Source organism: Nicrophorus vespilloides, unplaced genomic scaffold, assembly GCF_001412225.1.
Source record: "Nicrophorus vespilloides isolate i.1.1-1 unplaced genomic scaffold, Nicve_v1.0, whole genome shotgun sequence".
In the NCBI taxonomy this organism is placed as follows: domain Eukaryota; kingdom Metazoa; phylum Arthropoda; class Insecta; order Coleoptera; family Silphidae; genus Nicrophorus; species Nicrophorus vespilloides.
In genome coordinates this window covers 58,600-72,611 of record NW_017097680.1, presented here as the reverse complement: position 1 = coordinate 72,611, position 14,012 = coordinate 58,600, and the positions used below count along the sequence as shown (strand labels likewise).

Below are 14,012 nucleotides of genomic sequence, written 5' to 3'. Positions count from 1 at the left end.
GTGTTGTTCGCTTATTTCCAAGATTGCTAATTAACGTGTTTCGATTATATTTATTTATTTTCTCTTGAAAAATCTTATTTTTTTTTTTTTGCATTCGGTCTGAAAGTAATTAAATTGTTGCGGGAAGCTAAAACAAAATAAAATAAAAAGAATGCGATGGGCGCGCGCTTCTTCGCCGTTGCCATGACGATGCGTCGGTTATATATGGAGGCGTCGCGACGCTCCGACGTTCAGTCAACGCGCGTCGACGCTCGAAAACACTCGCACCTTAAGATACAGAAAATACAAGTGCTAACTACAATTATCCACAACCGTGCTCGACTGATTGATTGATATAAACCAAAAAGCTTCATCAACCATTATCGAATTTGAAGGAAGTGCAGGTCTACTGGAAAAGCAACCAACGTTTCTTTTTTGGGGTTCGATTCGCAAACAAAAAAAGGTAAATAGCAGCCGGTTTTCGTCGCGGCTTTGATGTGAACGTATTTTGATTTGATGTGATCTATTTTGCAATATATTTTGGCTCAAAGATGTATTTCTTCATCGGGATGCATGATTTATGGTTGCGACCTGCGAAATAAACGGAAACTCTTTATTTATTTCTATTTAATAGTGTCCTTTATACTTTATGCCTCAGTTTTAAGCGCGATAATAAACTTTAAGTTATGTCACTTCCACTTGCTGCATGCTAAAATTACGCGACGCTCACAGAATTTCTCTTAAATACTCAATTACGTTTTTCTTCATTCCAAGTAATTCTATTTAAATACATGATTTTCTCACAATTAAAGAAAGAAATTTGTAGAAAATTTACTTATTTTCTATTTATGGTTTAAAATACAAATATAATATATAGAATTGAATGGGAAAGTAAGTATTTTGATGAAGTAACACCATACAAGGTTTCAATTCCAAACTCAAAGCACATTATGCAAACCAAATTCAGTATATAATTTCCATTCGATTATTACCAGCGGAAAGTTTTGGTTTATCGATTAGGAATATTATTTAGAAGGCTTTCTCCATATGTGGACTTACCACGGTTTCCAACACAATATTTGACTTCTCCAATTTGAATACAAATAATTAATTGAATTGAATTTCTTATTTTGTTTTTTTTTTTCATTATTTTCAACATTTTATTTGTGTTACATATGTTTCCTTAAATTAAGTTACAACTGTTTTCAATTAATCTAAGAAATAAGTCAAAATAAATCAAATTTTACAAATTACAATATTTTAACTAATGGTGGATTTTTTTTTATTTTAACATAATCATTATAATTTTTTGCATTAATCTTTACTTTTCGTTACCCCATAAAATCTGTTTTACATTATTCGACTTTTCAATAGAGCTTTCAGTTCTTTTGGCACTGAAACCTTGTTCTATTTGCCAATAACTATTTGCTGCCTTTCAGTTTTTTTGTATATTACTCATTAGTAGCACTTACAAAGCAAAAAGTTAGAAAATATTCTTTATACAATGATAAATCAAACTAATATACTAAAAAAAAATAGTACAAAAATATATAATTTTTATTTGATTTCATAAAACGTTTTTGAACAAGAACAAGAATAATTTTTCAAAACAATAGTAATTGTATTGAATTTTTTATAATTGATATATTTATTTTAGTAGTATTTAAAAAAAAAACAATTTTAATTAATAATTTCAATTTTGAAACTAATAAAATTGAAAATAAGTAATAAAAGTAAATGAAAATTTCAAACTGTGGTGAAGAGCAGTAAAATTATGAAATACATTCAAGTGGCATGTGTTTCGTGTATTACGTTGGAATGTTAAACGCTTTTTGTTTCTTCGTTTTTGTTTATGTTTAAGATCCTAAATAGTTTGAGGAAGTACTCGGATTAGACTGTTCCATCTATCAAATGGAGAAATTAGTATAGCTATGTCGGGTATTCTAAGTAGAAGCACTTCGAGGAAGTTTATCGCTCGAAAACATCTCATAATTCGCGGCGATGTATTTATTTTGAGACTGGGATTATTAGTGGAAAACGCGAGTGAAATCGAATTTTGAATGATGCTTGGAATGTACACAATGCGCGGCAAAATTTGTTATTGTTACATTTTTTTTATATATATTATTGTGTCGGATGAAAAGTGTAAAAGCAAATGGTTGAGAGTATAAAGAGTCTATTTCGAGATATCGGACGTTCAATTATTGTTGTTTTAATAAAAGTGCATTTAGAAGTTGAACGCATGTTTTAAAGGCAGGAAGTTTACGCCAGTAAAACAGTTTGGATGTGGGTTACCATTGGATGGAGACGGCTTCCTCGAAGGTGGTGGGAATCCAGTATTTCGTAGTGGGTTTAAGCTCTCTGATCCCGCGTCGCCATTTAAAGATTTATCAATGATAGATATTTTTTCTAATAAAACGGACAGGGCGGCAGGCGTCGCGGCGCCGCAGCAAAAATAGACGCGTCGGAATCCAAATACCATTCTTTCGTTTGCGATCCGAAGTGGAGACGAGAATTGTATGAGGATGAGACGAGGAGGAAACGCTCTCCTTTTTTTAGAGCCTCCGCTCGGTAAATGGATCCATCAAAGGATAATCCGTCAGGCAGACACGTTCCGAAAACACCGATAATCTAATGTTTCGTCTTTGCCTGGGGCTTAATGAACTTATATTCCGATTTATCGCACTCCTTCCACATTGTATAACACCGCATGACTCCATCTCGCTCTAAAAACGGTCGATCCCGAACGCAAGAATGTTAAACATCTCGCCTCCTCTATATTTATAAACACGCGAAGCAATTCGAAATATTTCAGCGCCCGTTCACTTCTCGGGCATTCGTGTGTGTACACTACTCATCCCATTGGGCTATCCCAATTTTCATCCAAAAATGATCAAACTATTGCACAAATATTGCCGATTATTTGGGGCACGTTTACAGTGACCGGATTACGCAACGACATCTCTGCATTCCTCGCGAAGATAAAGAGATACAAATTAATAAAGGGCTGATGATGATGAAAAACGAAAATAGTGAAGCGCGAAAGAAAATATTACATTCATAACGCTCGAGGAATGCGGCGTTTCGAAACGACAGGATTGCCCAAAGCGTAATTAAATTAATCGCTTTATTTGCTGCGCTCAGGAATTCCAACATTATATTTTCGGAAATTGGGAATTGCTTCAAACGTTTCTCCTCTCTTTATGTGATTCACTTGACTTCTGGACTTGAGACTTAAAAGGTTTTAAAGAGGAGCTAATGCGGCTTAAGTAAGTGACAAGGTTGCTGTTCCCCCCAAGATCAATCATTGCGCACCGTGTAAATTTACTCGGATACTTTGTTTCCCTTTGGTTCACTTCCAGACAGCTGAGATGCATTCCGGAATATATGACTAATAATAACTACTGTTTACTCTTCAATCTTAATACCTTTTCCGTTGAATTCCTCTCAGCGATTTCTAATATTACCTAACATGAAAATACACCTTCCGGAAATAATCACTGCAGCTTCCAAAAAAGTGAAAACAAGCAATTAATAATATTTTCGTAAACGAAAAGTGTATTGACCCAGGAGAAGCATTACAGAATCCTGCATTTTCGCAAATATATCGACGCTATTTGCACAACTCCTGTTTGTAATAATAAATATGTTTGTTATTTTTAGCTATCTATGAATAAGACCGGGTACTATTTAAAATTACAAGTTCATTTCGCCTTAGAAAAATAAGTAGTTCGTAACACAAAAATAAATAAATAAACATTCAATGTTTTCTTTATGACTCATCTAAATCTACGGAATTCCAATCAGCAATAATCAAATTAAATTAAATTTCAATTGCAACATCGGAGATTCTGAAAAAATCGATTGCCAAGATTCAAATGAAGCTCATTAATTTTGAATTTTTATTTTTGGATGGACAGGACGTACGGGTACGTCATATGCTCAAACCGACGCATTTTGGAGTGTGTTTAACCTGATCCTTGACGCATTTTGGAAAAGTTCTTCGGCGACAACAATCAATCCACACCTTTTTTGTCGCTCGACTTATTAGAGACGGTATTCTCCCATGTCGTTGTCGACATTTATGTTTCTGTTTCTTTTTTTTGGCAAACGCCGTGCGAAATATTTTTTGCTCGCGACCGGCGCCCGCCGTATAATAACATCATTCATCTTTCGAATTCTTTAATAAGTTTCCACTAGAGATTTTTCTCTCTTATTCTCTCTCTCTCGCTCTTATGGATCACTTGAAATGCCAATAGGAGAGCGAGTGAGATGGATGGTTGGAGAATAGATGGATTCAAGAGGAAGATGGATGAAGTGAGAGCAAATAAGTTCGTTAAACTTATTTTTTTCTGAATAACTAACTCGTAAATTTTCACAGTGAAGATATGTGTCTGCATTCGAAACTATATATATTTGATTATTTTCTTTCATTGCCTTATGAAGCTTCCACAATAAATATTTCAGGAATAAATAGATGTTTTCGAAAACGTAACAACATTCAGTAAAAGTAATTTTTTTGATGAAATTGTAATATTGAAAATATTTCAAAACTGCTAGACGAAAATAAATTGCTGTAAGTTTATTTTTGTTGTGTTGAATAGAGTTCAAACATGCATTGCTAGGCATTCCATGGCTAGATCGAATAATGGGACTTTGATATATCTAAATGCAACTAAGGTATAAATATCGTTTCACTTGTTTTGCATCTGCAGTGTCTTGCATCCATAAAACCGAAGACAGCCATGACAACGAATGGTTTTGTTTTCATTGAGAAAAGGAGTCAAAGTCTGCGAAATAATATTATTGTATACACGATTTCCTAACAAAAACAAAAATACTAAAACATGTTTTTTCTTCTTTCTGATCCACAGACAATGAAAACGGAGGACAAAAGCAACATGGCGAAAGTGAGGATCGCGGTGATAGGGAAATCCAACGTGGGGAAATCAGGTAGGAATCTCATCATTAAGGATAAGTGGTCAGTAAAGATTGACGCAATCTGTAAATAAATATCAAAATACAGAAACAGATCCGTTCCAGAAGTTGCTTACTTCTTTTTCATCCTTCGTATTGCAGTTGTTTGCACAATTCGCACCGCAGACTACAAAATAAGAATCTAAGGATGTCGGTTCGCCTCGATAAAATCTCTAGGCATCATTTTTACGAGGCATAAAACGTTTTTAAGGTCCTTCCGTTTCGATAATAATTGTTTTTTTTATTATTATTTTGTTGTTCAGTTTAGGCCGAATTGCTCGATCCGATATTCTCAAAAATATATCCTCGTGCCTCTCTTTCGATGCGCGCAAAAAACCGAAATAATAATGGTGGCCGAGGGGAACGTGTGCCCAAATAAAATAATATTTTTGTCGATTCTTGGCCAAAAATTATTTGCCGGCACATCCGAGCGCCCGAAAATAGACGCCGTCCGGCACGAAACGAAAGATTTTAAACCGATTTTAAAAGTAGCGTAATAATAGACGCCTAGGTTTTTCTACTTCTTCAACAAAAAAAAAGAAATAATATGTATCATCTCTACACACACGCGCGGTTTGCATCCACGCAGCGACGAAAACACAATACATCAAAATTAATCCAAAATTCTCTTGCACCAGAAAAAGTTGTTCAAGAATTTCAGGAATTCTTTTTTACTCGTCTATTCATAGTCGTCTCCACAATTAGTCTACGATTTCTATATTTAGCATTCCCTAAGTCGTGCCGAGTATCCTGTTTACTAACCGCTAAGTACTCGCAAAAAAAAATAAAAAAAAGTAGGTCAAAAATTGAACGTTAATAAATCTTGAAAAAAAAAGTCAAATTAATAAATCCAATTATTTTAAATTATATTTAACTAAAATAAATAAGTTTATTATTAATATTTGATGTTTCTCTTTTTACTTATAACTATCTAATTTGTAAAAGAGATGTATTTATTACTTTAGAAAAAAAAACACGTTTTTTTTTAAACATCTTCAGTTGACTAAGAGTAACGATTACTCATCCAAGTGCTATCCGAGACGCACGTTGCTTAACTTTCGTGAGCTGTCAAATATGAAGAATCTCGTTGTTTTTTCATAATTTCATAATAAATTGTTAAATATTAACCTACATTCCGTTGACATGCTGAACTAATCCACAATTTTCTTTTATTTTCAGCATTGACTGTTCGATATCTGACGAGGAGATTTATCGGCGAATACAGAAGAAACACAGGTAAATAAATTTCTTGAAATTTGTCGCTTATTTTTTCTATAAAAGTTTAATTGTGACGAAGTCTTCTTAGTATAAATAAATATTATTAAAAGTAATGAAAACTTTTTATTTAGTTTAAATATAAAAATTTAGTTTTTAATAGTTAATAAAATGCACGAAATTGTATATTAATATTATACTATGATTCAATTTGAAAGAAATATGTGTTGATGTAAAAACTGTGTGACAAAAAAAAGTGAGTTGAGGCAGGAATGCGGTGCGTTCTAAAAATTTACACTTCTGAGGTATGAAAGAAATTCCAAGGTGAGAATTTCCTTAATAATTATATAAATAGAGCATGCGTGTAATAAACAGTCATAAAAATAGTCTTCTCTCCCCTCGACTGATTAATGTGACTAAATTAGCTTAGAAATGCAAGTTGACTCGACGCTCCGACAGAAACGACGTTAAGTTCCCAAACACATTGCAATAATCATCATATCAATCACATCCTATTATTTCTCAATAAATCACATTTAATTATAATAAGATTGATTGCATAATGGAATACGGTTTAATTTATCGAAGTAAAACATTGCTGCTGAAATAATGTGGGCTTTGTTTTATTGCATGTTTTCTTAGCATTTGCGAAACGCCGGAGTTTCTTCAACGATTATGAAAGTAGTTTGGAAAGAAGCTGCGTTGAAACCGTTTTCACCTATCTAAAATAAATTATCGTCTCATTGTGAAGACAGTTTTGCCAAAATGATGCAACAATTGTTTACCAATTTTCATTACAAATTTTCACTGTTTTCTTTGAATCACATTCATTTTTGAGAAATGTTGATTGTCTCCTATTTACTTATATATTCATTTAGTCAATTTTTTAACAAATTGTAACGATTCGATAAAAATAATTGTTTATTAAATTTTAGATATTTCAGTATTTAAATAATTAGATTAAAACGTTTAGTAAATCTTGTCAAATTCCATATAAATTATCGTGAAAATTAAATATAAAGTGATATACTGTTTGGACCTAATTTACGAAATCATTAAGAAAAACATTGTCGTAAAATGAAACTGTTTCGCCCAATCCTAAAATGGATCTCGAAAACAAAGGCATAAAATGTAACTCTCTCTTGACATTTATTTTCTTTGTGTTCGTTCACTTTATTAATAAAATATAAATCTAAAGTGTATTTTGAATTGTATCTAGAAAATGAATATTTCGTGGAAAAAAATTCTTGTTTTCAATGAAAATCTAATGATAATATTGTTTTTGAAAACAGGACGTTGCCTTGAAACGATCGATGTAATCATGGTTATTTTTTGGCGGAAGCGCATGCTAATGTGATTGTTGAAAATAGTGAAACGTAGCACAAAATCTGCATCACATTTAATGAATCAGCGCAGTGGGCAGACAGCAAGTGCGTCACGTTTTTTCCAAAAAAAAAAATACGTAATATATATACTTTTTTTTTGCAAATGCAACAATTCTGAAGATGCAAGTGCCGCGTTTTCTTGGTGAAATTGAAAATTTCGCTTTGCCTGGCTCTAAAAATAAAGGAGGAGGAGGAGCCGACGGTGGCGATAATCGGGTTTTGCCTTTCGCCAGAATCGTGTCTAAATTTAGTGGAAAATCTTCAGTTCGTCCTAGAAAACGCTCCGAATTTCGCACGCAGGTGCAGTCAACAAACAATGCGAGCGCCGCATTCGCTAAATACAAAGGCTTTTCCTGTAGGTGACTAAGTAAGTAAGTAAGTGCAGGTTCATTGATTTTTGGCAACTGGCTACTCTTGCAGCCGTGAGCGATGATGCAACATCGGCAAACAACAAACACGCGCGAGCAGCGCGATCTTCATAATTTTATTTTTCGATCTCTTGTCTCTCTGTTTGTCTTAATATATGTATATTTTTGCTCAGGTATGCGAGAGCGTGTGTGTGTGTATGTGTCTCTTCGCGCACAGAGATTGTCTCTATTTATAAGCATGTTGGAATGTGTCGCAGCTTCTCCGCTCCGTAGACACAGCTAAGCTCCAAATTACAGGTCGAACGAAATTTTGAACACCTGCTCGACCCAATATCCCACTCTGCCTGGACTGAAGAAATAAAAGTGTTGTTCTGGCTCCTCCTTGGAACGCCAATCCACTTAAAAAAAACTCTAATTCGTTCCGATTGGAAGGTCTTTCGTCCATCAGACGAAGTTTCATTGCGAAACCAGAAACAATATACACAGTGTCTAACAAATTAACATTACATCTTACATTTATAAAAGCAGTAAAAATGCAATTGCTTCTCAAGATCTATTCTTTAATTGGTCAAATAAATCAGCGTTTCTATTATATAAGTCACTATATCGAATCTCAAGAATTTCGTTTCGTAAATGACAAATACTTGTATTAATAAAATATTAATTTTTATAAAAAAAAATTCTTTGTGAATGTAGAAATGTCCAATTGTTGTGAATGTGGTGTTGAATTTCGTTCACGTTTCTAAAATATTCTTGACCTTGGTCTATTGTGGCTCGTATTTATAAAAAAAATGTACGCTAAATGCGTAATTGTGTTATGTTTGAGCTGTGTTTTTCTTAATGGAAAATTGTAATTGAAGATCGATTTTAATGGTAGTTTTTAACGCAGCACCGCTCGACGTATCAAATATTGTATATCTATTTTTTGGCCTGACTGCACTTGGCAACAAACAAAGAGGTCTCCCGGCTTCATATTTGTATGATAATGCGGTCGTGCTTTTCAACAATCGTCCCTATTTATAAACCGTGCATTCGCAACTTCGAAGACTTCGTCCTTTTCCATTCGCAATCACAGGAAAACTAATCTCTTGGCTCTTGTTCCAGATCTGTTGTACCGCCAAACGCTGACGGTGAACAATGCCTCGTTGGAAGTCGAGATCGTCGATGTATGCAGCTGCGAATTAGCACTCTTCCCCGAAGAAGCCATCTACTGGGCCGATGCCTGCGTCATAGTCTACGACATCACCTCTAGAACATCATTCTCCCATGCCACCGAGTTATTGCAGAGGGTTCAGCAGATCCGAAACCAGATGCCCGTGATGATGCTTGCCAACAAATCAGATCTCGAGCACCTCAGACAGGTTGGTTTCTTTCAAGTTCTTTGCCAAAGTCTCGCGCATGCAAACGTTTTGCAGACCACACACGGATCGATCTTTAGCATCGAACGTACACTATATGCATTACGGAAATAGTGGGTCCAGTCCAGTCGTTGACCTTCTCCTTCGGCTGGAATCTTTTCCTGGAGGCGTTTTCCTCGGGAAAATCGGAAAATTTCGCCGAACGCCTCTCGGATAAGTGAACACCGCGGAAGTTAATAAAATTAGTCCGGCACTAGTCTATTTGCCAATTCCCTGCAAATATTGACGCAAGATCCACACACACACTTGGCCAACCATAAAACCGCATAGCATGGCAACATAAACATTTGATTACTCTCGAAAATAAACTGTTTTACTCAAATCGAGCCATTTTCTACTTGACATGTACGTCAATCTTCGTTAAGTGTCCGAACCTTGTTCCGCAGTTTACTTCAAATTTACACAATTCTCTACAATAAATCATATAAAATTAGGTAACAAGTCATAAGAGTTCTACATACAAAATATCACATTTTATTCAAACTTCAACAATATATTTTATTACATAATTTCTAGTTTTGTAACTTCTACATTTATTTTAATTTGAAAATTTATTTACACATTTTTATTGGTCTTTTGGACAAAAAAACTTATCGATCTAAGATTTTCTGTCAGTTTCTTTATAAAATTGAAAGTAAAATTACCATATTTATAAAAATTTGTCAGATATAGAAAAATATTGACATTTGTTTTATTTAATTTCTATTAATTAATGAAATTTTAAAATGTTAATTTCAAAATCATTCTTAAATTAATTAATTAAGGTTCGAAAATTTTACATCTGTATAATTATATATGAACGAGTACGTCAATCTTCGTTAAGTGTCCGAACCTTGTTCCGCAGTTTACTTCAAATTTACACAATTCTCTACAATAAATCATATAAAATTAGGTAACAAGTCATAAGAGTTCTACATACAAAATATCACATTTTATCCAAACTTCAACAATATATTTTATTACATAATTTCTAGTTTTGTAACTTCTACATTTATTTTAATTTGAAAATTTATTTACACATTTTTATTGGTCTTTTGGACAAAAAACTTATCGATCTAAGATTTTCTGTCAGTTTCTTTATAAAATTGAAAGTAAAATTAACATATTTATAAAAAATTTATAAGATTATTTAATTAAACATTTTTATTGGTCTTTTGCACAAAAAACCTATCGATCTAAGATTTTCTGTCAGTTCCTTTATAAAATTGAAAGTAAAATTAACATATTTATAAAAATTTGTCAGATATAGAAAAATATTGACATTTGTTTTATTTAATTTCTATTAATTAATGAAATTTTAAAATGTTAATTTCAAAATCATTCTTAAATAATTAATTAAGGTTCGAAAATTTTACATCTGTATAATTGGAATTACTCAGTTTATTTGTATTGCTAAATTAGGCCCGAATTGGATAATTTATAGATAATTCTGGTGGCTCCAGCAATTTGTAAGACGTTTTATGTTGCCGAGCCGCGAATTTATTTCATAACAAGATGCGCCTCGCTCCACGAATGTTGGTAAATAAAGGCATGACTAAATTTAGTAAATTCCATTTGGACACGGAGAAGCCTTCATCCGGCTTTGCCGAATCTCGCATCCTGACTTGTTGCTCTTGGCAAACGAAAATTAACAAAATTCTTGGCCGTCCAAAGTAAACACTATAGCCCATTAATTTCTCGCACAATATTACTATTATTTACCAATTATCAATGTTTTCTTAAAACTAAGCGTACATTCTATAATATTATATAATATTGTCTAATACTACGATCATTCATATTAAATCTATTTATTTTCTAATAAAATTGTTTAAATTATGATGTGCGCAATCGTACATTCTTCGCATATTTCGGTTAAAGATAGATCGTTACAAAACTAAAGACATATGTTTCAATTCCCTATAAAACGAGACTGCGTATTTACTTTTTTTTGCGAATGATTGTTTGGGGAAACTCATTTCTAAATTTGGTTCTTTTTTCTCTTGATTCCAGGTCGAGGAAGTCGAAGGCAGAACAATAAGCATTCAACACGGTATCCAGTTCAACGAGGTATCAGTGGCGGAGAACAGCGATGCGATCTACTCATCATTTGATCTGATGTTGAACGAGTGCAGGAATCAGCAGTCGAATCACAAGAGCCGGAAATTCTCCGTCTCCAAAATGCTTGGAACTCTCATTGGAACGAACGGAAAGGTTCCACAAAATCCAACGAACCAAGGCGGAACCGTCGTCGTCTGCCACAAGTCAGATCTTTACAAGTCGAGAGTTCTGAAAAGGAGGCAGAACTTTACGGCGACGGCATCCCTATGACTCGAAGCAGGAACCACTCGTTAAGATATGATGAAGAAGTTAAAAAAGAAGAAACAAAAGTTATATTTTTGTTTATATTTACCTCAGTTTTATGAGGAAAAAGCGCGCTTCGGATGGTGTGCATCTGGTGAATGTTTCGAGTTAATACAAGATAGTCAAACCACGTTGTCCTTGAAGAAGGCATATCAAGAAATATCTTTATATAATAATTATATGTTACCGGACATTTCCATATCTGTATTACTAGAATGGATGGATTCATTTTTTTTGCAAATGTTACTCGATGTTATCTATATAAGTTATGTAATTAGAATGAAGGACGGACACGAGAAGAAGAGCAACAAATATATATTATATATGTGGATGATTGGGTGTGCGTTAACTGGCTGTGATATTATAGATCAAGTATGTTTTGTATGAACACTTCTGTAACTATGCTACAGAATATTTTATGAGAACAAAATAATAAAAAATAATAATAATAATTGAAAACAAAAATTGTCTCTGTTTGCACCTAATTCCATGTCCTTCACCTACATTTTCAGTTTCTTCCAGTTCGCCCGCCGCAAAGGGAATGTCGCGACTTTCTGGATGTCGCACGCGCACAATTTTGTAACACTCGGGCACACTTGCCAACTTGTTTGTATTCAATCATCAATAATCCGTGATCTTAGATGTACGATGACATTGAACTAATTTCCATGAATGAATTTCATAAATCATAATAACAAGCAGTAATATCAAAGGGTATCATCATATATGTTTGTTTATATTTATTAGTCGATTGGTTACACTCTCATTATAACATATTGCTTCTTGTTTACGTTAGGATTTCGTAACTCTAACTTTATGATTAATAATATATTTAGTTTTCGAATATTCAAATACGTTCATTCATTATTTCAAATTTCGTAATTTGGGAAAATTTATCGTTTTGATTTTTTTTTATTTATACAAAAATAACAAGTTCGATTATCATTGAAGAAATAAATACAATTTATAAACTTTATTTTATAATTAACTTAAGAAACTTAAGAATTATATAATTCATTAAATTTAAAGGAAATTTTCCGTTTACAATGTTAAGAAAGTAACTATTTAGTAAAGATTTCTTGTTACTACCTTATGACCAGATGTCCCGATTTTTCGAGATTTGTCCCAATTTTCAACAGAGGAAAACAAAATCTGCATTCATTCATAGATATAATGATTTTTTTTTTCAATGAAATATTTTGATATTTCTTATTATATTTCACAACTATTTTCTGTTTACACTAATTTACTAAGTGCAGATAAGATAAATAAGAAATTTTATTTATTTCTTGTATATTTTAATCCAGTATGTTGTAATTTATGGAAAGCTTGAAATTGAAGGTAAGAAAAACGAAGAAATAGCAACGAGTAAACACATATTTCTTACAGAGAAAATTAGAGGTCACGGACAGAAAAGCAATATTAATAAATCTTGGATAAGCTGAAAAATATTCATCTTCTTTCAGAAATTTACATTTTTTTTTATTTTTGTAATATATAATTAAGTTACTAATGACTAGGTAACTACAATCATAAAATTACATAAATAAACACAAGCAAATAAAAAAAAAACTTTAATTATTTCTGCTGTATAATTATGAATTTGTAAGTAATTTAAAGATAATTTAATATTATTTCATAAACATCGTCCAATAAATTTGGGGTGCATCGTATAGACCAATGAACATTACAACAATTTGAAAAAAAAATTGGGAGCCAAATCTGCTTGTATAGTTTCATACTTAATAAATATTTATTAATGCTTGCATCTCCTTGGAAAGTTTGAGCAAGTCAGATTTGTATGTTGTTGCGCCTCCGTGGATATTTGTGTCAGAGCCGCAATTAAGGTACCAAAGATCCACATGCGGCTCTGGAGCCGCACTTTGCCGACCACTGGTATAGATCAAAAAAATATGTTGGGTCCATACTATACGTGAAAAGAGACAAATATTTCTGTCAGTTCTACCAACTACAATTGTTTATCATGTTTCAAGTAATAACTGCCACAGTGTCTGTAACATGTAGCTAAGTACATATTAAGTATTCCGAAATTCTTTTGCTATATTTACGTTGACTTGTCATTATGTAATAGGTCTATGGAATGTGAAATTCGTGTGAGTATTTCAACAAAAGGGTGATTATTCCAACGAAGTTCTATTTTCCATTTGACAGATGTCAATTAGTCGAAATGATGGATGAGGAGCGGCGCAAGAGTCGCGCGACGATGCAATGTCAAAAGAAATTGGTGCATTCGAAATTGTCCCAATTGGAATGGTCCATTCTATTTAAATAGCGCAATTGGAAGACGCGAGAAAAGTGCGATTTCG

The 14,012-nt window shown here is 33.1% G+C and overlaps 1 protein-coding gene across 1 annotated transcript; it reads left to right on the top strand.

Annotated features, from left to right (window-relative positions):
- The first annotated feature begins 233 nt into the window (after positions 1 to 233).
- LOC108560719 (ras-related and estrogen-regulated growth inhibitor-like protein) lies at positions 234 to 12,107 on the top strand. The gene is made up of 5 exons (XM_017918387.1): positions 234 to 442; positions 4,854 to 4,932; positions 6,136 to 6,192; positions 9,029 to 9,285; positions 11,335 to 12,107. The coding sequence occupies exons 2-5, from the start codon at positions 4,857 to 4,859 to the stop codon at positions 11,650 to 11,652; spliced, it is 708 nt and encodes a 235-aa protein (XP_017773876.1). The 5' UTR covers positions 234 to 442; positions 4,854 to 4,856; the 3' UTR covers positions 11,653 to 12,107.
- Positions 12,108 to 14,012: the final 1,905 nt, after the last annotated feature.

Bases quoted from the DNA above. Each gene is read 5' to 3' on its own strand.
- LOC108560719 (XM_017918387.1), top strand. From the start codon at position 4,857: ATGAAAACGGAGGACAAAAGCAACATGGCGAAAGTGAGGATCGCGGTG. The intron at 4,933-6,135 runs GTAGGAATCTCA...TTTTATTTTCAG, and splicing joins ATCCAACGTGGGGAAATCAG to CATTGACTGTTCGATATCTG. The intron at 9,286-11,334 runs GTTGGTTTCTTT...TCTTGATTCCAG, and splicing joins ATCTCGAGCACCTCAGACAG to GTCGAGGAAGTCGAAGGCAG.